Source organism: Pinus tabuliformis, chromosome J (genome assembly GCF_031772625.1).
Source record: "Pinus tabuliformis cultivar Carrire ecotype Pingquan chromosome J, CPIR1, whole genome shotgun sequence".
NCBI lineage: Eukaryota > Viridiplantae > Streptophyta > Pinopsida > Pinales > Pinaceae > Pinus > Pinus tabuliformis.
Window position 1 is genome coordinate 521,053,873 of NC_142295.1, and position 26,764 is coordinate 521,080,636.

Genomic DNA, 26,764 nt, shown 5'->3' on the forward strand with positions numbered 1-26,764 from the left:
TAGAGTGAAATAGATCATGGAAGTCATCAGCTATTCTCATACTAGTGAGGAACACAGAGTAAGGAAAAAAGAAATGAGGAGCAATGGATGTTGAATCTACAAGAGTAGATACACATGATCAATAAAAAGGAAATAAAATTCATTAATGTAATAACATTTCAATGGTAACATTTCAACATGTGCAAACTAAAAATGAATTTAATGTTTCCTTTGATGCCAATGAGGTTCTACTCTTGCTAAAGAGCAGAAGAAACAATAAAAATGAATAAAAACTACGACCAATAATGATTTAATTCTTATTAATTATGAATATATTGTTGACTTGGAAGAAACTCCTTTAAATAATAAAAGGAGGAAATCTAACATTGTTTATGATGAAGAATCCATAATCAGATTAGAATATCATAGTGAAATTTAAAAAGGTAGCAGAAAAATCACAACACTAGGTGTTGAATCTCTAGAGGATGGTATTATTAGCACAACCAAATATAATCAATAAAAATCAATTAAGGAAAAACAACTTGGTTTAGGTGGTCCAGACTTAACGAGTTATAAAGCTTGGGTTCTTTAATGAGGTGCAATTACTTCCACATTTTAGATTTCCTATAACTTCTTCATGAAATGAGAAGGCTTTTCCTTCTGAAACCTCAACCCATTCACAACCAATGAGTTAAAAGCATTTGTATTAGGAGTAGGTGGAGGAAGTAGGGCACAAAACCCCCCCGCCCCCCGAATTAGCCATCGAGCTGCTAAAAACATTGATGCATCATAAACCCTCAAAGCTATAGAGCCTCACCCTTAGAGTAGGAAATAATATATCATTTTATATTTTTAAATTTAAAAAAAATAATAATAAATATTTCTTCATCAATTTAATTAAAAATAGTAGTTTTTTCAGGGGGAGGTGAGGGGGTCGAAATTGTATTTTATGGACTAAGGATTACAAGGTAATACAAAAAAATAATAGGTTAGTATATCACTAGGGAGACTACACCAAAGCTAAAATTTCACTATCCATAGAGAGGAAAGAGATAAAAGAGTGTTGAGATAATTGTTGTTCTAATCGGCCATGGAAGTAGATTGTGGGAATAGAAAACCAATAGAATAGAAGCATGAGACAAATTAAGTAGAAGGATTATAATCTATTGCTACAACCTGGATGATATCTTTATTTTCACCTAGAATGCTTCTAGCTAGGGGTGGGATGCCAATGTGTTTCTCAATGTGCTCCATCCATCAGTCCAGGTCCTGCATATGGCAATGTAGGTTATCGAGTGAATTGAAGACATCTTCCTAATGCTTGTGTTGGTCCAACAAGGTTATTGCAAGGAGGAACTTTATTTTCCCATATATATCAATTATGTGCATATGCTAATTGAAACATCTACGAGTGTTCCGAATGTACGATATCAAGTTTTCCATCTTAGCACATACCTCTATGTTTAAGACTTGTATTCTATGAGAGGTGTGTTCCCCCTCAAAACATGATAGTTCTTGCTAGATGGGTTCTCACACGAGTTCATGCAAATAGGTAACAATTTTGTCTAGGAGGTGGTGTATACATGTGTTTCTCTGATGGGCTTGCTTTGGATAGTAATTTCACCCCTATGGACACATTCATGCTAACGAGGCATGGAGGAGGAGTTAGGGAGGAGAAGAAAACCAAGGGATAAGCGAGGGGAGACAAGAGATGCAAAAAATAGAGGGGGGACCACATAGTAGGAACATTAGGAAGAGAGAAAACGCTACAACAGCCAAAACAAATAGATATTGCTAACTATGTCCAAATAAGGAAGGAAAGAAGTTGGCTAGAGAGAAGGAAGAAATAAGAAAGTCAACTAGAGATAAGGACCAATGTCTATTGTCACAAATTGAAAATCAGGCTATTAGAGCACATATAAAACAGAGGGAGACAAAGAAAGATAGAGAGATAAGCATAGGAGGGATGAAATAAAACCAAAGAAAAAGATAGGGAGCATGATGCCATAAAAGGTTGCTAGGTGAGGTGGAAGTCAATGATGGTCTATCCAAATCCTGCTGCTAGGAATGAGTATATTAACTCTGAATATGAAATGGTCCGAGAACAAAGATGTATGGGAGGACTTCTAACTTGCAAAGGGTATGTAAGTTCAAAATGGACTTATGGTTGCAAGGAATATGGAAACTACCATTTTCACTATAGTTACATAAAGAAAAAGTAGCAATGACTCCACGAAAATGGTAATTTTCCTATAGGTGATGTCTTTCTTCCAAAGCGGAGTGCATAGGAGAAAGTCAGTAGAGAACAACAATTAAAGGTACCACTAGCCACCACTAGCGATATATAGATGTTGTGTTGACCACCATCTACTATAAAGTTGGGTTTTGTCTATACAAAAGTGCTCAAATCTGTTGCTGAAGTTCCCACCCACTGGTACTTTGCACAAGTGGAGTCCCAACTGATAGGCCATTAGATGAAATACAATTAAAGTCTGAGTGTAAGGTGCTCAACTTATTGATGATATGAATGATGGTTAGCATGTGGTTGGAGTAAAACATTCATATTTCCATGGGAATGTGTTCTCATGTCCCCCTATCCTTTGTACAAGTGGGACGACAATAGTTCACCTCTCAATTTTATCTCGAGAAACACTCTATCTAAAAAAAAAAAATAATAACTAAATTTAAAATATTATATTATATAATTAATCTTAGAAATTAGTAATAATATAATTTTAAATAAAATTCAATAACATTAAAATTAATTATAAGAAGGGTACAAAAATCATTTTAATTTACTTAATACAACCAACTAAAATATAATAGAAAGAAGGTTTAAACAACTATAGCATACTATAAAATTATTATTATTATTTTTATATCATGATTATTTCATACTTTGTCAACAAAAAATAACTTAATATTTTAATAAAATATTCGCATATTCCCTTTTCCCTCAAAATTGCAGAACTGTTATGTTTATAGATAGGCACAAAGAATAGAGATAAATGCTTCAGTGAATGATAACAATTTTTCAATTTGGAAATACTTAATTTTCCTACTCTAAGATATGGGCATAGACCTATTTCAATTCCACACGATATTCGATACGTCAATATTTCATTTCAATCGGATAATTTTAATATATTTAAATAATTGTAAATTAGTTTTAATATATATTGATTTTAAATGTATTTAATTAATGTGAATTTAATATTCAATATATTATAATTAATTATCAATTTTAAAAATATTTAATTAAAAATATTTAATTAAAATTAATTTAATATTTAATAGGTTAAAAATTGTGTATTAATATATGAATTTTTAAAGTTAGAAAGTATTATTATTTTATAAGTGTGTTTATTTTGGATTGGGATTTCTAAAATATTAAATGATTATTAAGTGTATGGTAATGATTGGATTAGGATTTCTAAATTTTTTAATTAAATGTTAATGATTTTTTTTTGTAGACTTGGTAGGATTCTCTTATTTTTGAGTTTTACATGTCCATTATTTATCCCACTATACGGGGAAGGTAGCACAAGGTTCGAATCCAAGATCTCCGGTTCGGTGAGACTTCGTTCTACTGCCATGGATGTTAACGATTATTAAGTGTATGGTAAAGATTTAATATCTACAAGATATTCTAGAATATTTTTGGTACTATACACAAATCAAGGCTCAGATTTATTTTCAAAGTAGTTATTATGTTTTTTTCCCTTTTAATTAAAGTCATTAGTTAAAAAAACAAGGTCATATGAGCAAGTGTCATATGAAATGAGTTGCACTGTAAAAAAACCTATTTATAGATTAAGAATCTCCATGATAAAGTGGGGTAAATTTCCACGATTAACAAACTTCTTACATGTTTTTTAAATATATATAAATTTAAGTGATAAATCAATCATTTTTATCACTAATAATAATAACAATTTTTTTAAATAAAGTTATAATTTAGTTGATTATTATGATTTGTTTAATTTTAGAAACTTGAGATATAAGATGAAGTGTTTTGATGTTTATTATGGACTAATGTCTATAGATATTTATAAGCCATTTAATTTATATAGCTACAATAGTGTGTGTATGTGTGTGTATATATTACTAACTCCTTATATATATAACTATATGATGGGTAACTTATTGAAGTAATCTGGCTGAGGGTGAAGATGACATAACCATTGACATCGTAATACCAGGAATATATTCAATATGACTTAATGTAAATATACTATGATTATGTATTACTGAGATCCAAACTGTAATACCAAGAATATATCCAATATGACTTAATGTAAATATACTATGATTATAAATTAGTGAGATCCAAACGGTAGTGTAATATTACCCCGAGAGAAAAAAGAGAAATTTAGTATTCTTGGGTCTAGGTTCAACCTCAAATAATCAAGCAAAATTGGTTAGCCTTTATCAAAGCCTAATCTAAGCATTATCATTGAAAGCTATCAAACTAACAATAATATCTACTCTTCTCTCATCTCTTATTTAATCAAGGATCCTATGTACAAGAATAAGATACTTGCTTTATAAATTTGAACAATTTAAAGCCTTTCATAGTTTTTTGTTATGGACCAAAAACACACGAGGCCTTTCCAACTGTGAAAACAGGTAGAGTAATAAGTTGATTATGTGCCTTTGACCTCCATGTCATAAGAAGAGGAAACATAAGAAGAGGAGAATGGCCGAGAGGAGCAAAACCCAAAAAATAAATTCTTACGACTGAATGGAAATTTTGTATCTTGTGAAGAAACTACTGAGCTAAATAAATAAATTTGAATGGTATAGAGAAAAATATTCCCAATTTTGATTATCATGGGTTATATCACACCTGTTTTTATTAATCATTATTTTCTCTCACAGTCATATGACATATATGATTTGATGTACATATGAGATACTACAATACACGTTATATAGTTTTTTTATACAAAAAAATTCAAATTAAAACCAATCTTAGAACCGGTGAAAAATATGTAAGCAATAAAACATGCTAGAACCTACAAACTAAGTTTGAGATTCTTAAGAATAAGGATAATCAATTTTTGAAACAATCCAGCGTTCATTATGCTTTTCCTCGCTAATTTTTGACTGTGATGTGCATTCAATGAAATTTTGTTGCGCAGTCGGGTATAGTTGGTACATAAATGCATGCATCAACACCTAAACAACATGTGGAGTCCATATGATAGACTTGTGATCATGCGTTTGCGTTCGTCACAATGGATGTAATCCTAATTTTGTTTGACCTGATTGCTGTCCGAACGAAAATCGTTATCGGTTTTGTGTTTATTATGGTGCGCCCGTTATTCCGCGGTCATAAAGAGAAAATATTCAAGGGACGTAATCCTAATTTTGTTTGAAATGATGGCAGGCTGAATGAAAATCGCTATCGGTTGCGTTTATTAAAAAAATATTCGAGGGAAGTGGTCCTAACTTTGATCGAAATGATATTGATGTTGAATAAGAATCGTTCTCGGCTACGTCATTAGATTCGTAAGGATCGTGTTGAATGATGACTGAACTCTAAAGATTGACTTCAACAACTCCAAATTTCTGAAACCCTTGTGCGCAACATATGGATCCAACGCCGCCATCGCAAGCTATATATACAGATATGTATACATACATCTAAAAAAGCAGTCAGGGTGGACAAGAAAAGGGAGACAAATGTTACAGCGAAAGGCAGATCGGAAAGTGACAATGGGACGCACTCCTTGCTGTGTTAATCACAGTGGGCAGAAAAGAGGTCCCTGGACGGCCGAAGAAGACCAGAAGCTCATCAATTATCTTCAACACCATGGCCGTGCTAAGTGGCGGACCGTTCCAAAGCTTGCAGGTTATATTCTCTTGTATTGTAATTTATTATCATCTCTTCGACTTTTCTAAATACTTGGGATTGAGGAGTTTTGTAGGTGGTACAGACGAACTGACTGGAGATTTTTTGTGTGGTTGGAGTGCTACAGGATTATCGAGATGTGGAAAAAGCTGCAGGCTGAGATGGACAAACTACCTGCGACCTGACCTCAAGCGTGGTCCCTTCTCCATTCATGAGGATATCGTTCTAATTCACCTTCATGCAATTCTTGGAAACAGGTAATACCTTCATCTTCAATTTATGGGGTTTAGAACTTTATTAGTAACTATTTGAGGTTGGTTCTCAATGAAGAGCATAATGAATTTGATACACATTTATGACCTATTAAACAATATTTTTAGTATTTTTAGTTTCAATATATATTGAAAAATATTTTTAAAAATCATATTATTTAACCTTTTATAAATACTAATCTAATATATTTTTTTAGACTAAATATTGTGGTATTTATTTTTTATAAGTTTTTCATTAATTTTGAATTCTATTTTTATACTCGCCAATATAAAACTTTTTACTTTTATTATATGCTCAATATATTATATCATTTTCTTCTCAATATATATCCCCAATATAAATACAAGTGGAATAGTATTACTTCTCTATGAAAACATTTCACTTATACTGTTTAAGACTTATTCTTGCAAACTATAGCTTATATTGTTCAAAATGACTTGCAAGGACAAGACACATTTTATGTAAGTCGTAGCTCTAAATGTCATACATTTAGTGAATGGGAAAGTTGAAGGGTGTCCTTCAGTTTTAATGGTTTCATCTGATAAATGCACACTTCACTTTTAATGGTAGCGGGATGGGGTGGATATGGTTTGCACATTATGTTCCAGCTTTAACTCCCACCGGTTTTGAGGGAAGTGGTGGAAGGTGAAGGTGCTACTCTGCAGAGCCATAGTTAAAGGCTTAGATTTATGCATTGTGGATACAAATCAATATCACTTTGGAACACTACACCGCTATGTTAAATGCATTTTCACCTTTTGTAACAATGGATCAAGCCAATTTTTGTTTTTGTTTTTGACCAGCCATTCATTTATAAAGTAGATAATAAATGAGAAAGGAAAGTATTATGTTGATATGTATGTTTGTGTTGGAAAAAGAGTATTAGATTATAGAATTTTTTTATTAGATTATTAAGTGTCCTGACTTTTCTAAATAGAGACTTTTAATTATTAAAATTATTAAAAATAAAAGGTTGTTGTTGTTTTTTTTGACCAGTTATGTTTGTTGATCTCCAGTGCATTCTACGTCACAGGTCCAAACTCATGCCGTTTTGCACAATATTTATACGTTGCTTTCCCTGACCAGTCATAATCTGCTTCTCTTCTGACGAAATACTAACGTTCTGTACTTAGTTGAATTGTAGATGGTCGGCTATAGCATCACATCTTCATGGAAGAACAGACAACGAAATAAAGAATCACTGGAACAGTAGACTAAAGAAACAACTTCGTGTAATGGGAATCGATCCAGTTACTCACGGCTTACTGCCATTAGCCCATACGGATTCTTTTATGGCATCGTCTTCCACTGTCAGCATCTCCAGAGATGCAGGATGCAATACTGCGTTGGTTGAATCTGAAGTAGTACTGCCCAAAGAGTACGTGAACAATATCGCTGATGAGTACTCGTGGCTGCAATTATCTCAAAATGGTAAACTTTTGGCCACGATTGACAACACGGTCATGGCTAAGGTTTGGGCAAGCCCATCCTCTGAGAATTCATTGATACTTCCTTCCGTTTCAATGGATCAATTACTGCATCCCCAAAAGTCAGGATGGTTGAGTGGCTTCCAGAAGGATATGACTCAGGGTTTCGATTCAACTCAGAAGGATCCTATTGAGGGTAATACCTTTTCACAAGAAGCTTTACAATTTTCCAATCTGGAAGGCAAATCAGAAGGCATGGGTAACATGATCTACTCTTCTGGAATACCCAGCATTGCTATAAATGAAACGGATGTTTTCCCTGACAAATTGCCATATGATAAGGAAAACATGTGCAACGGTTCCAGGGCTTCGTACAGCGGGGGAATATCAGAAATTCTAGAAACTGCCATCCAATATCGCCTGGATGACCCTTTCGGTTCACCGATAAGTACTGCAGCTATACCAGCAGCAAGAGCTGATCTACCGAATAAGGACGGTGAAATTAACTACTGGTATAACTTGTTAAATTAGTTGATATAAGTTGTTAAATTAGTTGAGTCTAAAGTAAATGATATAAGCACGCCTTCGATATCTGAACCTGATGTCATCCTTCTTTCCATGTGATTTAAACTGGAAACATTGACCTAATTATTTTATTCTACGCATGATATTCGAACCTGGGATTTTCACTAGTGTAAAGTTATTAACTATATATAAATGCTCTGAAGAGATGTGAATTTTTTTTAAACTTTATTTAACAGCTCCATCATAGAATGTAAAGATAAGTTTATGTTCTAATTATTAAAACAAGTATTGTTGTATTTACTACATGATTCTTCATTGATTTTGATGAAAAGTTTAGTCAAATTGAAATTTTGGCGAAATTTTTTAAACCAAAACGCCCCTGCTGAAATCTGCTCAGAGCTTTTAATCTCCACAACTTTCATGCAGTTTGCAGGTATGTTATAAATTTAGAAATGAAATAAAGACGCATATAAAATTAGAAATAAAATAAAGATGTATATAAAATTAAATATGATTAGTACAACAATATTAATAAATATAAGCTTATAATTATCATTATTGTTAGGATTATTATTAATAAATAATATTTAATTAATTGTAAAAGAATGAATTAATTATTATTAATATTTATTAATTAATAATGTTATTAAATTTAAGTAACAATATAAATATTAATTACTAATAGTAATATTAATTAATAATAATAACAATTTATTTATTTATTTAATGAAAAATAATCAATTATATCATTAAATAATGGATAAATGGATTATTAATAATTAATTAATTCACAACTAACAAATAAAAATAATAATAATAATAATAAACTAATTATTATTATTATTTTTATACTTGCTTATGATAGGTTAAATTGTAATTATTTTATAGTCAAAATACTTTTTCTTTTAATTAGTTTGAAAATTAAAAAAAAAAATTATAATATCTTTAAAAAATGTAACTATTAATGTGAATATTTTTTGAAAGTATTTTTTTTTTTGAATTATTGAAATTTGAATTTATATTTTCTTCATTTTAGACATTTGTACTCTATACTGATTTTGATAATACCTTTCGGATTAATCACACCATAGGTTGTTGGTCTATGTTTTGAACCATCTAATGTGGATATGGGATTAATCACATCAAAAGTTGTTGGTCGACAAAGCTGAAAAAAACAATCAATCAATCAAAATGTTTAAATAGCATAAATGCATCCAGTTAGAGACTTAGTCATTAAAAAATAACTATAAGCCATTAAAATTTAGTTGAATAAATTTATATATTTATTATCAATTTGTTTTTTTTCTTTTCTTTTTTCTTTTTTTAATTAGAATAATATTGAATTCAAATTAGTTAAATTAAATTAATAATAATAGAATAAGAAGTGAATATTTGTAAATGTATAATCGTAATTAAGAATAAGATTGATTTACTTTTATCACATAGTTTTTAAATAAAATTAATAATATTCAACAATGAGATTCAAATGTTATTATATTAAAATATTGGAAAATATTTTAATAAAATGTAAAATAGATATATATATCTATATATATATATATATATATATATATATATATATATGAAAAATAATAAATTAATTAATTAATTGAAAAAAATAAAAAAAAATAAAAAAATTTAGGAAGAGAGGACTCATCCAACTTCTACTTAACTTCCTATCATTGTCTTTGTTAAGATTAATAGCTAGCTTTCCAATTTCAATGGTCTCTCTAAGCTTCCGGAATATATATATATATATATATATATATATATATATATATATATATATATAACTTTTAATTAATATGTAACCTTTAAAAATAATTTACAAAGTTTAAGTTTTTGAAATTTTTTAACAATCACATTTGATTTTACGACATTCTTTTTTGGTGGTTTAATATATTTCTGTGTGTGTGTTTAAATTTGAAATTTCTCTATATATAGATTTACTTTTATATATAAATTAATATATATAATCTACTTAATATAAGAAAAACTATGTCACTACTTAAATAAAATATTCATAAGTTAAAATGGAAATATGTAACAAAATATCTTTTAAGTCTAGCTACTAGGACTCCAATACTATTGCAACAACTACAAAAAAAATCCGAGAAACACATTTGTGATTTTCTATGGCTTGATATATCACTATAAAGATATTTTTAAAAACGCAATCTAAGTTCTTCTTCTAAACTCTTATTTCATTTTAGTCTCTTCCTACACTAATACAACTTATTTAGATAGATGATCAACATTTGAGTTGAATTAGGTAAAAAACAATTTCCATCATATATATATATATATATATATATATATATATATATATATATATATATATATTATTGAAATTATTTTTTAACTTCATAAATTGATTTCTAATTAGAAGTGATATTAAAGTATCAATTTTAAATGTATTTCCTATCTAATAACTGAATAAATTAAAGTCTGTCAATGCTTATAAATATTTTGCTATTGTTTTTTCATAAAAATATAAAATGTTTAAAAATTAACTACTCATTTACTAGTAAGACCTTTCAAAATAATATAATGCATTGATAAGAAAAAAAAACGTTCCCTCCATTCTAAATATTTATAGCTCTTTCGTATGCCCCTAAGTCAGCACACCTTTTCATAATTAATTATGTGTTTCTTTAATATTATATAATGTTTTTCTTTCAAACTTTTTTACTTAGCTTTAATAGCTAGCTTTATTTGATGAGAAACCTGTGTAGGAGTCATATAAGGACTTAAAATATCAAGTTGTTAAATAATGCAAGGTAAATACTTATAAGCATTCGTAGACCCATTAGTTATTTAAGAATATAGACAATAAAAAAATTCCAATTGATGTCATTTGTTGTATAAATTTTTGTTATAAATAATTTTAATGCAAAATAGAAATTTCATTGTTTTATCTAAACACTGACTGAATCTTAACTTTTTGAATTCCATTATAAAAATATCCCTGCTTAAAAACTCTAACAATTTATTTGTTTTACTATTTTGAAAATTTGTTTTAATATTCTAAAGTAGAAGCTTAAATTCAAAAGTTGAAGAAGATCTAAACCATTATAATGTCACTTAAAAAATGGATCTTTATAAGTCATAATTTTTAATAAATAATTTTTTTAAGATCTTTATACATGGGCATGAGGGCAAATTTTACACTTTTTCTATGAATTACTTTTTCCATAAGGGATAGGTACTAAGTAGCAACGCTGCATGTTAGACTTGTTTAATATTTTTTATTAATATAAATATTGTTTATATTATTAAATATTGTTTACATAAATACAAATATTAATAAATATTATTTATTAATATTGTTTATATAAATATAAATATTAATAAATATTATTTGTTGTGTATATATACAAAAATATAATATTAATTTTTTGTATTATATATATAAAATATATATATATATATATATATTTATATATATATATATATATATATATTAATAGGTCAATATTGTGTATATATAAATATTGTTTTCATATTGAGATAAAATTTATCACAATGTGAGATTTGACCATGGTTGATTTTCATATTGAGACAATCTTTGTCACAATGTGACATAGGACCATGGTTGTGCATAGTTGAACATGATTATAAACCCAAGGGATTTATATTAAACCATAGGATTAATGTTATAAACCTTATGAATAATATTATACCCTAGGAGTATGAACCCTTAGCTCGATAAACCCATGGGATTGATATTATAAACCCAAAAGATTAATATTATGAACCCAAGGTATATACACCCTAAGATAATTATTATAAACCATAAAATAAACATGATTGACCATGGCTAACCATGGTTGATTTTCATATTGAAAAAATATGTCACAATGCGATGTTAGACTATGGTCGACCATGCTTGATTTTCATATTGAGACAACATTTCTCACAATGCAACGTTGGACAATTGTTGACCATAATGGACCGTGGTTTATTTTCATATTAAGACAATCTTTGTCACAATGCGACATTATACCATAGTTCACCATGGATGACCATCATTGTCAAAATGTGACATTGGACCAAGAGACAATATTTGTGACAATGCGACATTGGACCATGGTTGAACATGGTTGATTTTCATATTGAGACAATATTTCACACAATGTGACATTAGACCATGGTTTAGCATGATTGGTTTTCATATTGTGAAAATCCTATGATAAACCCTATGATAAATATTATAAACCTTATGATAAATATTATAAGTGCTAAAATAGGATTGATTTTATAAACTTGAGGGATTAATTCTAAAACCAAAGGTTTTATAAACCCAAGATATATAAACCCTAAGATAAATATTATAAACTCAAAGGAATAATAAACCCGAGGGATAATACTAAAAATCTAAAGGATTATAAGCCTAAGGGAATAATATTAAACTGGAGGGATAAATATTATTAACCCAAGGCATATAAATCGTAAGATAAATATTATAAAACCTAACATAAACATGGTTGACCATAGTTGACGATGGTTGATATTCATATTGACAAAATATTTGTCACAATGAGATGTTGGAATATGGTTGACCACGATTGATTTTAATATTGAGACAACCTTTCTCATAATTCAACATTAGACAATGGTTGATGATGGTTGACCATTGTTGATTTTCATATTGAGACAATCTTTGTCATAATCTGGTGTTGGACCATGGTTGACCATAACTATTTTTCATATTGAGAAAAGATAAATATTAAATGCACCATGCTTAAGCATGGTTGACCATGGTTGATTTACATATTGAGAAAATCATTAACACAATGTGACAATGGAACATGGTTGGCGAGTGTTGATTTATATATTGAGACAATATTTGTATCAATGTGACATTAGTTTATTTTCATATTGAAAAAATGATTATCACACTGTGACACTGGACCATGATTGACCATGATTATAAACCCAATGTATTTATATTAAACCCAAAGATTAATATTATAAACCTTATGAATAATATTATACCCTAAGAATATGAATCCTTTGATTAATAAACCCAAGGGAACAATAAACCCAAAGGATTAATAATAAAAACCAAAGGGATTATAAATCCAAGGGAATAATATTAAACCGAAGGGATAAAATTATACACGCAAGGTATAAAAAATATAAGATAAATATTATAAACACTAAAATAAACATGGTTGACCATGGTTTACCATCGTTGTTTTTATACTAAGACAATCTTTGTCAAAATGCGATGTTGGACCATGGTTGACCATAGTCCATTTTCATATTGAGATAATTTTTGCACAATGTGACATTGGACCGTCATTGATCATGGTTGATCATGAATGTAAATGCAAGGGATTTATATTAAACCATAAGATTAACATTATAAACCCTATATATAATATTATGCCCCAGGAATATGAGCCCTTAGATCAATGAACCCAAGGGATTAATATTATAAACACAAGTTATATAAAGACTAAGATAAATATTATAAACTCTAAAATAAACATGGTTTGTCATGGTTTACCATGGTTCATTTTCATATTGAGACAATCCTTCTCACAAAACAATTTTGGACCATGGTTGATCATGGTTGAGCATGATTGATTTTCATATGGAGGCAATATTTGTCACATTGCGATGTTGGACCATTGTTGATTTCCATATTGAGAAAATCTTTGACACAATGTGACATTTGACCATGGTTGACTATGGTTGACCATGATTATAAAACTAAGAGATTTATATTATAAAACCTATGAATAATGTCACACCCTAGAAAAATGAACCCTTAAATTAATAAAACCAAAGGATTAATATTATAAAGCGAAGGGAATAACAAACTGAAAGGATTGATACTAAAAACCTAAGTGATTATAAACCCAAGGGAGTAATATTAAATCAAAGGGATAAACCCAAGGGTTTAATATTATAAACTGTATGTATATAAACCTTAAGATAAATAATATAAACCCTGAAATAAACATGGTTGACCAAGTTTTACCATGGTTAATTTTCATATTGAGACAATCTTAATCACAATGTAGGATTTGACCATGGTTGATTTTCATATTGCGACAATTTTTTTAATACTATGACATAAGACCATGGTTTCACATGATTATAAACCCAAGGGATTTATATTATATCCTAGGATTAATATTATAAACCTTATGAATAATATTATATCCCAGGAATATTAACCCTTAGTTTGATAAACCAAAGAGATTGATATTATGAACCCAAGGATTTAATAATAAATATTTAAGGGATCATAAACCAAAATGAATAATATTAAACCAAATGGATAAATATTATAAACCCTAAGATAAATATTATAACTATGGTTGAGCGTGGTTGATGAGAGTTGATTTTCATATTGACAAAATTTTTGTCACAATGCGACTTTGGACTAGCGTTGACCATGACTAATTTTCATATTGAGACAACCTTTCTCACAATGCGATGTTGGACAATGGCTCACCATGATTGACCATGGTTTATTTTGGTATTGAGAAAATATTTTTCACAATGTGACATTAGACCATGGTTCAGCATGGGTGACAATTGTAATACCCCTCTATTCTTATGCTATTATCTTGTTATAGTTACATTGCACTACTTTTAGGTTTGATGGCTAAAAATCCATGTGGGGTGTAACAACCTTGGTGAAAATTCCATGTAAAAAATATATAAATACCACGGATGATGGGACACGTATTCTAAGCTGAATGGTGGGCAAGACATGCTAGGGGGTGTTTATTTGGTTGGTTATGGCTAAGGAAATTGGAAAAGGCAATGGCTAAAGCATTAAAGAGGAAGAAAGTTATTTTGGCACATTTATATATGAAAATAATGGAAATTAGGAGAAAAGGAAGGTGAATGGTCACATGTTGCATGTGAGGAGGAAATTGAAGGAAAATAATGGAAAATGAAGAAAATAGAGGCCTCATTAATAAAAAGGCTTCTGAGGATCAGTGGGCAAGACTTGGACAGTTCATTCTTGGGGCTCTCTCATTATTCTCTCTCTCTATCATACTCCTGGATAGAGTTTTCTTGGAGAACTTTGGCATTGGAGCAAGAAAGGAAAAGAAGGCAAGAGGAAGCAAAGATCAAGTAAGGAAAGGGAAGATTGAGCAGCTACAACAGGCTTCATTGTAAGTATCAACTTGCATGTGTATTTTCCTTGCTAGATTTGGCATGCATGGGATTGCATGTGTTTCTTTTATACCATGGCATGGGTCTTGTCAGGTGTGATAGTATTTTCAGCCTAGCCTTGCCATTTCTTGATAGCTTTGATGAGATGGGTTGTCTCATGGATTTTGTGGGGGATGGCTGGATTGGATTCAAAGCTGAGTGGGGTGGATCTTTGAATTGACAAACACATGGTGGTAGTGGTCCTTGAACTAGACTGAGGATGCACAAAGCCACTGGCCTAATAACCCCTGAACCAAACTGTGGGTTGTGGTAAAGCTAGATTGTGTGCCTCGGTGGGCCTAGGAATCCTTACCGGTGAATGGCGGGATATACGGTAATGCCAAGAGGTGGATTTTCTCTCTGTTGGGCCTAGTAATTACGGGATGGGATGCATGGTAAATCCTCGAGATTATGTCTCAGTGTAGGGCCTACTAATCCCTGGATTAGACTACAGATGCATGTTAAAGCGTGAGAGACTAGAAGGCACTCAAATTCCTCATGGTGTAGGTGGAGAACTCCAGTGGCATGCACATTGATTGGTGTTTTTTGATGTGTTCTATGAGTCACACATTCATGCTTAGAATATGGAACGGGGGTGATTGACTGAAGAGAGACTTGGCTCAACCAATCTATGGTCGGGTGGAACGTGGTAGTCCCATCACCGGTTGCTTCATTGCATTATATGAAAAATCCATTCCCTTGATTTTCATGTGCAAATGTACTGATGTATATATGGATTTTGATGGCTGATATGTTTATTGTATTTTTGTTCCTGTTATGTTTTTTATATGCATATTTACCATGGAGGGTGTTACAGAGTGGTATGAGAGCATGGTTCAAACACTTGGACTAGATGGGCTCTATCATAGGTGAAATGAAGAACAAAGTTTAAATTTTAGATATTTCTATCATATATGTTATAACTTTTCTTTTGAGAAATATTAGAAGTTGAAAATTTGTCCATATTGAAGGTAAATCCCACTGATAATGTGGTAAAAAAATTTAGATATTGGTTCACAATACTTTAGGAATTACGATCCAAGGAAGATGACCTTACTGAATGCACCTTTAAACATGTCATGTTCGAATTTCTACAATAACTTATATTCTGTAGGCTTTCAGAAGCTGAAAAATAGTCCACATTAAGGGGAAATACCAATGATTATGTGGTAGAAGTTTTAGATGTTGGCTCGCAATATTTTAGGAGATATGAGTAGAGGGAGTCGAGCCTTCTGAATGCTCCTAAAATGAGGCCTCAAACAGGTCACACTGACATTTTTGTTATACCTTTTCTTTTGGGTAGTCTCAGGAGCTAATTTTTTTTTTTTACAATGAGGGGAAATCCCACTAATATTGTGATAAAAATTTCAGGCATTTATTCACTTCATTGTAGGAGATATAACCAATGGAAGTCGTGCTTTGGATACTCCTACAATTTTGCACCAAGTATGATTGTGTTGGTATTTTTTTATAACGTTTTATCTATGAAATATTAAAAGTTAAAACTAGAACCATAGTGAGGGAAAATACCACTAATCATATGGTTCAATTTCCATAACTTGTACTACTACAGTCTAGCATATATGCATTAAATCATTCACTATATTTGTTTGCATGCAAAGAATTTGATGAAATGTTTAAATGGTTCAATGATTATTTGCATACAAACTGTTTGATAAAATGACCCAATGAGTATGTTGCTTATGGTTGGGGATAGTATTGATGTCTAATAGTATTGTTGTAGTTGATATATGCTTACTTGTATGCAAATAGTTTGCTATATTAGTTTTCATGTAAAGTGTTTGAAGAAATGCTTACAAGCAAATGTAATAGTATAGTAGTTGTTTGAAGAAAATGTTATTTTTTAGATGGTATAATATTGTAACATGATAATATGGATGTAGCTTATATATGCCTATTTGCATGCAAAGAATTTGAAGAGTTGCATGTAGGGAATTTGAAAGGTTGCATGCAAGGAATTTGAAAAGTTGCATGTAAGGAAATGGAAAAGTGGCATGTTTTTAGTTATTATGTTACAAGTGGAATAAGTGCAATGTTTTTGACTTAGTCTCATACAAATGTATGAGAAATAAAAATAAACTTATTTTCAAGTGTGGTTAATTTCAGAAGAGCTTTGGAGATCCCATTTCCATAATTGGACATTGGAGATCAGGCCATTATAGTAGCTTCCTCCTTCTACCTTAGTGTGGACCATGGATAGTAAGGGGGTATGCTTATAGGTTGTTAGTATTGGTGAATGTTGATTTCAAATTAATAGACATGATGTCTTGATTTTTGGAACATGTGACTGACTGCGTATGGATTATATGTCGCTTACATGTTGATTTCATGGTAACTACTCACATCCTTGTATGTTAGGTTACATTCTTGAATATTTTGGATTACATATATCAGTCTTGTAGGTTGATTACAAGAATTGATCAATTATGTTCGACTACATGTGGTTATGCATAGATGTAGTTGATTTTGCATTGCTTATGCATATTGTTGGTTGCATGCGGCAATGTGTACAATGGGGTAACGGTTGTTGTCATGCATGAGGTCATGGTTTGTGTAGTTGATATTGTCATGCATTGATGACTGGACTCTAGCTAGAATGGTGTGTGTATGGTTTTACACTCATGTGTTATATGTTTAGATGCAGTTGTTATGCATGTATGGTATTGGTTATAGTTTGAACAGTAGGTCAAACATGGCTTGTGAAGCCATTGTATGAAATTTAGGTCGTCATGATGCTATTGGTTGTTATGATGCTAATGTGTTGGCTGAGATAGAGCAGGAGATGCAAATTATCATAATGAGGTTGTAGCATTGGACTTTGGGGTAAGAGTAGATCATCACGCATGTATTGTATGTTTGACATGTAGGTATGTAAGTTAAGGATTTTTATATGCATTAGGTTTATGTACATTGGGTTTGTGTACATGTATTTTGATGTTATGGTTGCATTCATGATAGATGTTGGTTGATTAGTGTAGTTATATGCACATGTTTCAGATAGTCAAGAATGATAGTGTTAGTGTCGGTATCTTCATCCCACCGTCAGAGATCAAATCCTCTTGTTGCATTTCATATTAGGTGTCCCTCCCAGTCATTTACATTCCATTAGGAACATGGATCCTCCAATGGTAGTGGCTTTCCTACAGTTTCCCTCATGTTATTTACCTGATGGTTCATGTGTATTCATTAAAAAGCATATGCAATCTTCTTTTTATCTTAAAGATTGCGAAGGTTGTCTTTAGGGTTTCATTGTCAATTATGTATAGGGTTTTATTAGGGTTTCGTCAAAAAATGTTTCAAAGTGTCCAATAATTACCAATAGGCCATGAGGAGGTTTCAACATCAATAAAATTCATCACCAAGTGTTCGAAAATGTGTTTTTCCTCAAAACTCTGTTTTGAGGAAAAAACAAAGTATTTTGCTTTTATTGTACAAAAATCATGAAATTTTGTTTTCCTCATTGTAAATCCCTTCATCTGTAATCCTGGTTTCTTTCCTTAGCCCTAGTAGTTCCAACACCTGCAAAACAAGCAAAGCTCAGGTCATTTAGTTCATCACAAAGTTAAAATGAAGTGAAAAAGTCCAAAAAATAGAGTGTGAAAATAAATTCATTGCAAAACATTATGAAAGTGGGTTTGGCAAAATTAAAATCTAAAAGCTCCATGTATAAATCATGTCTCCAAATGTTTAAAGCTCATTTTCACTCCAAGAGCAAAGAGAAAGCAAAGCAAATTTGTTGTGGTGAGCAAGTGAGAAGTTTGGGTGAAAATCGCTCCAAGTGACCGGCGTGGTGCACTGGGCAGGAGGCGTGGCGCACATACCAGGTGCAGCACACTGGGCCTCAGACTCTAGTTCTATTTTGCATGGGCGTGGTGCATACATTGGCTGATGCACATTGGGTTAGATGCGTGGCGCACACAGCCAGAGAGCCCGAAAATTGCCAAAACTCGCTCCAGTCGCCCCAAAACACATGGATTTGTCTTGGTACAAGTAGGTAGAGCCTCCATCACTATTTTTTATCCAAGTTTGGTGTTTATGTCATGGTGGTTAATGAATGGTGAGTGTTTAGAGAAATCAAACCCTACTTCTTCAAAACTTTCCAAAGCAAACAGTGCTAGGTTTTGATTGACTGTTTTGCTACCAAGACAATCCTTTAAATTCCTCCATCACTCCCTTACCCCATTTTTTTCATTGATTTCCTTATTCCTTAAGTTCCCCTACCCCCTAAATTCACTAATCCCCTATCCCAAGCTCCCTTTCCCAAAATCCCAAATGCACCAAACTCTAGTCTCATACTTAAAATCCAAAACCCTAGCCCCTCCTAAATCATTCCATAATTTCCTATTTCTCTAAATTCCCCCTCCACAGTCCCTCATTTCACTATTTTCCCTTGGTGGCAGAGGTCAAACACATCATCAAAGACAGGTCAAGATAGTTTAACACATCAGCTACTTCTCCAAGACAGTTTATCTACCAACAGATATGGCATCTGATCCTTCATATGATTATGAAGAGGAGACCCAAATTGACTCACCTACAGAGGGACATGCACCCAGGAGGCCTCATAGAGGTGGAAAACATATCAGAGAAGAACCAACCACTCTTTCTAAATTACAGGCCTACCCTCTTGCCATCTCTTGTTTCCAACATCAGTCATGTTATGAATTTTGTGAGAAAGTTGCTAGCATTCTGTTTCATCATGAGTTGGCTGATTTGTTTGTGCTACATTTACATGGTGATCAAGCCACTCTAGCTGGTGTCACTTTCACATTAACACTAGAATCCATTTCACTAGAAACCGATATTCCCAAAATTGGAGAGCCATGGAACAAGAGGCAGAAAATTGACCGGCAGCATTATGAGCCATACATCAAGCCCGGCTTTTTGAGACAGCTCAAGAGAGTGTTTCCTTTTCGGTACCTCAAAGATGAATATGCTCCTTTAATGAAACTAATAACTGAGTATTTCAGCTGTGAGGACTGGTTCTCCCGTTTATATGCTTATCATATCAGGTTGCTGATGCATTTTACCTGGGTATGGATGATGAAAATCCCTTACTTCATGTGCCGAAACATAGAGAAGATGACCACCCTTGTGTAGCACAAGACTCCTCAGCAGCAGTTCAACAGTATTTACCATTTTTCTCTCATGAAAATTGTGTTCATTCATCAACTTTCTTACAGGGCATCACTTGGGAGGACTTCATCTCTCGTGAGTTTTTCAGATCTCAACAGGGACCTTCAGAGGCTCTACATGAGATAGGTGGACCTTCTTATTAGTATGAGGGCCATGAGACATAGACCGCTAGTGTTCCAGTGTTCATCACCTATCAGAAGAGCACTAGACGGTTGTTTGTAGCAGCAAAGCAAGTGTTATCTCCACCCGGGGTGGAAGGGGCCTCACTTCCATCATTAGCACAACAGGTTCAGGACTGAGGCAAGAGGCCACTATAGGAGGAAGGACCATCAGGTGAGCGGGAGACTGATTTCATCTTCACTGAGGGTGATGATACCGATATGGGCCCGCAAAGCACCAATCTTAGAGAAATCATTCAGGAGTAGTAGGCGGACATTTATGCCTTGTCTACCAAATTGGATAGAGCCCCATGGAAAATACAGTATACTAAGAGCAAAGTAATAAGCAGCTTGAGGACCAGCAAGTGATTATGGAGTTGCAAAACATTCGGGGGAATTGCCAAGTTGCCCAAAGGAGGAGGGTGGAGTTCACTTCAGTGGAGTAAGAGATCAATGCCGATAGGGAGTCATGGCTTGAAATATCCAATATCCACTTGGAGAGGAAGCTAGAAAAGGCCAACAAGGAGAAAAACTTGTCGAGACACATGGTTGTTCCTTACATGGCGAGGAACAAAGTTTGCAAGGTGAGAATCAAGAATTTGAAAGCAAAATTGAAGAAGGCATCAAAGAAGCAAAAGGAGCATGATTAAATTAAGATATTGGCTGAGGCTTCCTTGGCCCAACATAGCTCTTGATAGAGAAGACTCAGCCCAAATTTCAAAATATTTGGAGATATTTTTGCATTTTGGAAATTTTTGGCACAAAAACAGGATTTTCTGCCCTATGCGCCGCACCACGTGGTGCTCGATTTTTCTAGGGGCCTCCAAATCACAAAAACTCAACATTTTTGGATTTAGCATGAAAAATTATGCTTTCCTACCTATGGCCAAGAAATTTGGGCAGGTTTTGGGCCCTTAAAAAGGTCAAAAACACTCAAAAAATGACCTCACTGCCCCTATTTTGACACAAAAGAAGCAGTGTTGGTAGAATGGACTTTTAGAGGGGCAAATGGAGGCCAAATTGAAAAATTCCACTTGTATTGGAAATTAGATAGGTGGACCTTTCCAGCAAGCACACTTGCAGCTCATTTGGATGCTGGAAATGCCTCCAAAAGTGGGTCCAAACAGGTGTGACGCATAGAGAATTTGGCGCGGTGCATAGAGGAAAAATTGCTAGTTTGACCAAGTTTTGCTCTGTTTTTTGCCCAGATTTGCCTAGTTTGACTTTTTCACTTTCCTAATGGAAAATTTATGATGTAATTTGATGAACATTGATGTATCATGATGTAAATATGTTAGATTTTCACTTGTAGAGGTAGATTCATCAGTTTAAAGGTTGTTTGAAACTGAATGAATCAATTCCCTTGTTTCTAGAGGCATGCTCTTATGTTGCCTAATTTCTAGTTCTTAGTTTAGAATTAGTTGGATCAGATCCTAAACATGTGAGATCGACCCCTAGAGGTAAGCATGAGCTATGTTTGTCTATATTATGTTGTTTTTCAGCCATTAGCATGGTTGGACTCTTGACAAAGAAAGGAACTTCATTATACACTGAAATTTTCATTTTGGCTAAGGAATTGAGACCAGGATTTGCAGCACTCTTTAGGATTCATGTGGCAATTTGTCTTGGTACAGTGCTTCTATTTGTAATTGTGAATTTTTTTATGTGATTGTATGCCATGATCTATCTTGTTTCTTCTGAACTAAACAAACAAGAGTGTAAGTAGAATCCATTGAAATTGCAATGCTCTACTTGAAGTTTGCCTTAGTTATTTGATGTTTTCAGCTGTTTGGGGAGGATCCATGATTTCTCTTACCCTCTTCAACACCTCATCTGTCTATTACTTCCATCTCATTCAAATTTAAGTGCCAGAACAATTGCCTACCTTGCCCCATTGAGATCTCTGCAAGACTGAGCCTCAATCCCCGCACCCAAAATCTACCTTTCCATCTAAGCCAACAAAAACATCATTTTATTCAATAAAACTCTCTTGCACATATACCTAGCCTAAGATCAGTAGATATTTTAGTCATCTCAAGCCCTCATCGATCACTATTTGCTGAGATTGACCTGGAGAGAGCCCTCTCCTGACCTGGTAGGGCTAGCTACCAAGCTGAGCGTGGTTTGATGTTGGCCCTCGATCCTACCTTTTTAGCCTGAGGTAAATCTAGGCACTAACAGATAGTAACCTATAGTTGTATGCATTTTTGTTGTTGTTTTATATTAGATAACTTGATGATTTTGTTGTATGTTGTTGATGAGTATGATATAAATCTTATTGTTGTTATATGCTATTAACTTGATGATTAGGGTCATTTCATTGAAATATTGATGTTATAATTTGAATTGGTCATATGCGTGATGGTTATGTTCATTGCTTTGAATATATTGATGTTATATGTATTGTGTTAACCTAGTTTAACCTATGCAGATGGTTATGGTTGCGATACTCAGGTATGAGCTGACATAATTATGATGTGGTGTCGTGCTAATTTAGACAGATCATACATATGCGATTATTATGCATGAACGACATATGGTTATGAGCTTGTAATATGAAGATGTTAGTTAGTTACTGTTATGGATATCATGATTATGTTGACATGTTGTAATGTTATATTTCACTAACTAGATTGATTATGCAAACAAGATATCCTCCCCTAAGGTAAACTAAGGTATGATTTTTCTTATGTATTATACTTAGTGTTTCATAGTTAATTATGTCATCTATTTGGTATTTGAGTGTTTGGTGCCTATTATGTTGTCTAATTGATTTATTAAACATGGTATGTTTGTAATTGGTTGAATGATTGAGGAATTGCTTAATATGAGTATGTGTTCAAATGGTTTGTTTTAAGATGGTTGTACTAACATGTATGTGTTGAGACAGTTGATATGTACGTGAATGTAGTTGATAGTTGTAGCATTATGTCTAATGACTATGGATTATGACATGATTATTTGTAAAAGTTGATTTCAAATTGATAAATATGATTGTCTTGATATTTGGAACATGTGGTTGACATGTGTGAGCATGATGCAGGGAGTTGCATGGCACGAGAGGTTTCCATGAAATCTTGAAGAAGGCTTGGGTTGAACTTTCCCTGGGAACCATGGGGATTGAGTCATGGTATTTGTTGTTAGTCTTGTTCTTTTGGTGTTTTATGAATTGTTGAGCTTGATTTGCAACTTTTTTTATGTCTAGTGTATGGCCATACCACTTTGTTTGTGGAGTCATGTTGTTATTGGTTTTTATGGTCTTCTTCTTGTTTGTTTCTTGTCTTGCATTTTACGTTTTGAGTCTTGGGAATTGGTTGGAAAAGAGGAAAGTGGATGGAGCTCAAGGAGAGCTGTGTGGTACCCGAAAGGTAATATAAGATTTAGATGAAGTTCGGTGCATGAGTAAGCGCATCGGAAGGTAAGGCTATGACAGTCGGTTGGATTGGCTAGGTCCATTGTTGTAAATGGATAGTAGTAGTATAGTCATGAGAAAGATAACATGAATAGGTAAAGTAAATGGATTTGAGGTGTCATATGCTTTGGATATGTTGGGAGCTATTGCTGTCAATGCCCATGCCTAAATAAGGAAGTTCTCTTAACCTAGATCTTATGTTATCTAATAATTATTTTATGATCATGGTTATGTTGAAGTTTATATATGTATACATGTATGAATGTAGGTCGTTGTCTGACAGGATCACGATTGTTTTATGCTAATGTTTATATATGTATGTATTTATCCATCTATCTATGTTACTATCTAACAAGGTTATCAGGGATCATTCTTGTGGAGGAGTGATTGCTTATGCAGGAGAACAACATGAAGAGGTTCCTCGTCTTATGAGGAATCAATTGGGAAGAATAGTCACGACAAATATATGAGGTAAGTATCAAGTGGATATGATTTGATATTGTATACTTGTATTATGCCATGTCTATGTAATAATAGGTAATGTTGAAGGATACATCAACAAAGTGAAAGAAGTGTGGTCTGCGGCATGCTAGGATAAGCATGGATGAGATACCAAAAGCAAGGTTTCTTGGTAAGGACAGTGTGGTTTTGGATATGTGGTACTATTGTTGAGCATAAAATGTATATGTTGTGCATGTTGCATCTATGATGTGTGAACTTATGGTGTTGTGTATACATAACATGTGTACATGTTATTTATGCAATGTTATGTACAGGATGGTACAAATAGGGTTGTGTGAATATTGCATATGGGGTGTTGTATACATATTGTATTGTCTTTGTGATGTATATGCGGTGTGTGTGCATACGATGCTCTATGCATGTTGGATATGTAGTGTTGTGTATGGATGATGCTATGTGCATGTTGGATATGCAGTGCAATGTACATGTGGTGTTGCGTGCATGTTGTGCATATGGTGCTATATACATATGGTGTTGTGTGCATGATTGTACAAGTGGTGCTGTGAGCATGTGGTGCCGTGTACATGTTGTACATAGGGTGTTATGATCATGTGGCTTTGTGTACATGTAGTGCATGTGATGGTATGTACATATGGTGTCATGTACACATCATGCGTGTGGTACTGTGTACACATGGTATTGTGTACACGTTGTATAGTGGTGTCATGTACATGTGATGTTGTGTACATTTTGTGTAGGTGGTGCTGTGTACATGTGATTTTTTGCATGTGTTGTGCAGGTGGTGTAGTGTACAAGTGGTACACTGTACATGTTGTACATATGGTATTGGTGCACGTGCGGTATTGTGTGCATGTCATACTTGTTGTGTTGAGGGCATGTGGTATTATGTATGTGCATCATGTAGTCATGGAATTGTGGAATGTGTACTCATTGTGTTGTACTCTATGTAGGTACATGTATTTGGTGGTATTTCACATCAGGTATAGATGGATGCATTATATTGTATACATTGGGTGTAGGTGTATGTGTTGTATGTTAGGTGTAGATACATGTATTGCATGGTGTGGTATGTCATGTGGTTGTATGTGTGTGATGCACACTATGTGTCTGTGCACATGGTTGAGGAGAAGGCACTGGGTGTTTGTCGGGTGTAGAAACCGAGCTAGAGTGTGTATGAAATAAAGACGAAGGTAGAAGCTAAGGATTGATGAAAGGATAAGTATCAACATCTTATTTTAGTTTTATTATGCTTGTGATTTATGGCTATGCTATATGATGATTATACCTAATCTATGATTTTGGTTCATTTATGATTTTGACCTATGATGGTTGTGTTTGAGCTAACCTGATGTGATATCTTTATATATGTAAATTTGGTCAAATATGCTAGTTTGGCTTGTTGTGATAAGAAGCGAACATGATTGCAAATGTACCTTATTGACGAGCTACCAATGAGGTATGATGTGAATTTATTTCAATTTATTTTAAATCTAATGGAATTTATGTGCTTGGTACAAGATTGCACGAAATGCTCAGTTTGGTGGTTGAAATCAACTTCAAGAATTAGCAGCAAGAGCAGCAAAGGAATCGAAACATGCAATAGTATGTTGGTAAAGCACTTCAAAAGCAGGATGATTGTGGGACACTGGTACCCAATAGTGTCCATTGATTTCCATGAGCATGTTATGATCAGTATGATGTGTTGAGGTAGGTATATGCCTTGTTTTTTGTATCTTCTGATGCGAGGAAACCTTGCTAAGGGATGGACTACCTGGGATGGGGATGTCAGTAGAACTTGGAAGGTGAGTGACTGCATGGAAGAGGTGACCAGATTCTCAAGGGACTATGTAGCAGAGAAGGGAAGGTCACAGATGGATTTGTTTGGGTCATTAGCATTGCCATATGGAATCGGATGCACATTGGGAGTGTGCCCTGGAAAAATGAATCGGTAACTATTCATTGAGAGGACAAGTGGCGCAGGATTATAGCGTTGGAAATTAGATGTAGATTTGATTTTGTAGTGGATTCCAGATTTCATAGGAAGGAGCTGGATCATGATATTACTTTGAGGGTGGCTCTGGATTCTCTTATTGCCGATGCAGGCATCATATTATTTTATTTGCTGGTTGAGAAAATGTGCATATGTGTATATGCATATGTGGTTATTGTAAATATTTTAATGAACTATGTTATAAAGCTCCAGTATGTAGTATCTTGTCATGATGTTTTGATTTGAGCAAATATTTCATTGTAAATACTGCAACAAGTTGTGTTATAAAGCTCCATAGGCAGTATGTCTTATTTTCAG

The 26,764-nt window shown here is 33.1% G+C and overlaps 1 protein-coding gene across 1 annotated transcript; it reads left to right on the forward strand.

Moving 5' to 3' along the window:
- The first annotated feature begins 5,650 nt into the window (after positions 1-5,650).
- Positions 5,651-8,206, forward strand: LOC149228037 (transcription factor MYB92-like). Its single transcript, XM_089375621.1, has 3 exons — positions 5,651-5,836; positions 5,964-6,093; positions 7,254-8,206. Exons 1-3 carry the CDS (start codon positions 5,668-5,670, stop codon positions 8,065-8,067), a joined length of 1,113 nt encoding a protein of 370 aa, XP_089231747.1. The 5' UTR covers positions 5,651-5,667; the 3' UTR covers positions 8,068-8,206.
- Positions 8,207-26,764: the final 18,558 nt, after the last annotated feature.

What these genes read in the sequence shown, in the direction of transcription:
- LOC149228037 (XM_089375621.1), top strand. Translation starts at nt 5,668, where the DNA reads ATGTTACAGCGAAAGGCAGATCGGAAAGTGACAATGGGACGCACTCCT. An exon ending in GACCGTTCCAAAGCTTGCAG is followed by an intron (nt 5,837 to 5,963) that starts GTTATATTCTCT and finishes GGAGTGCTACAG; the next exon opens with GATTATCGAGATGTGGAAAA. An exon ending in CATGCAATTCTTGGAAACAG is followed by an intron (nt 6,094 to 7,253) that starts GTAATACCTTCA and finishes GTTGAATTGTAG; the next exon opens with ATGGTCGGCTATAGCATCAC.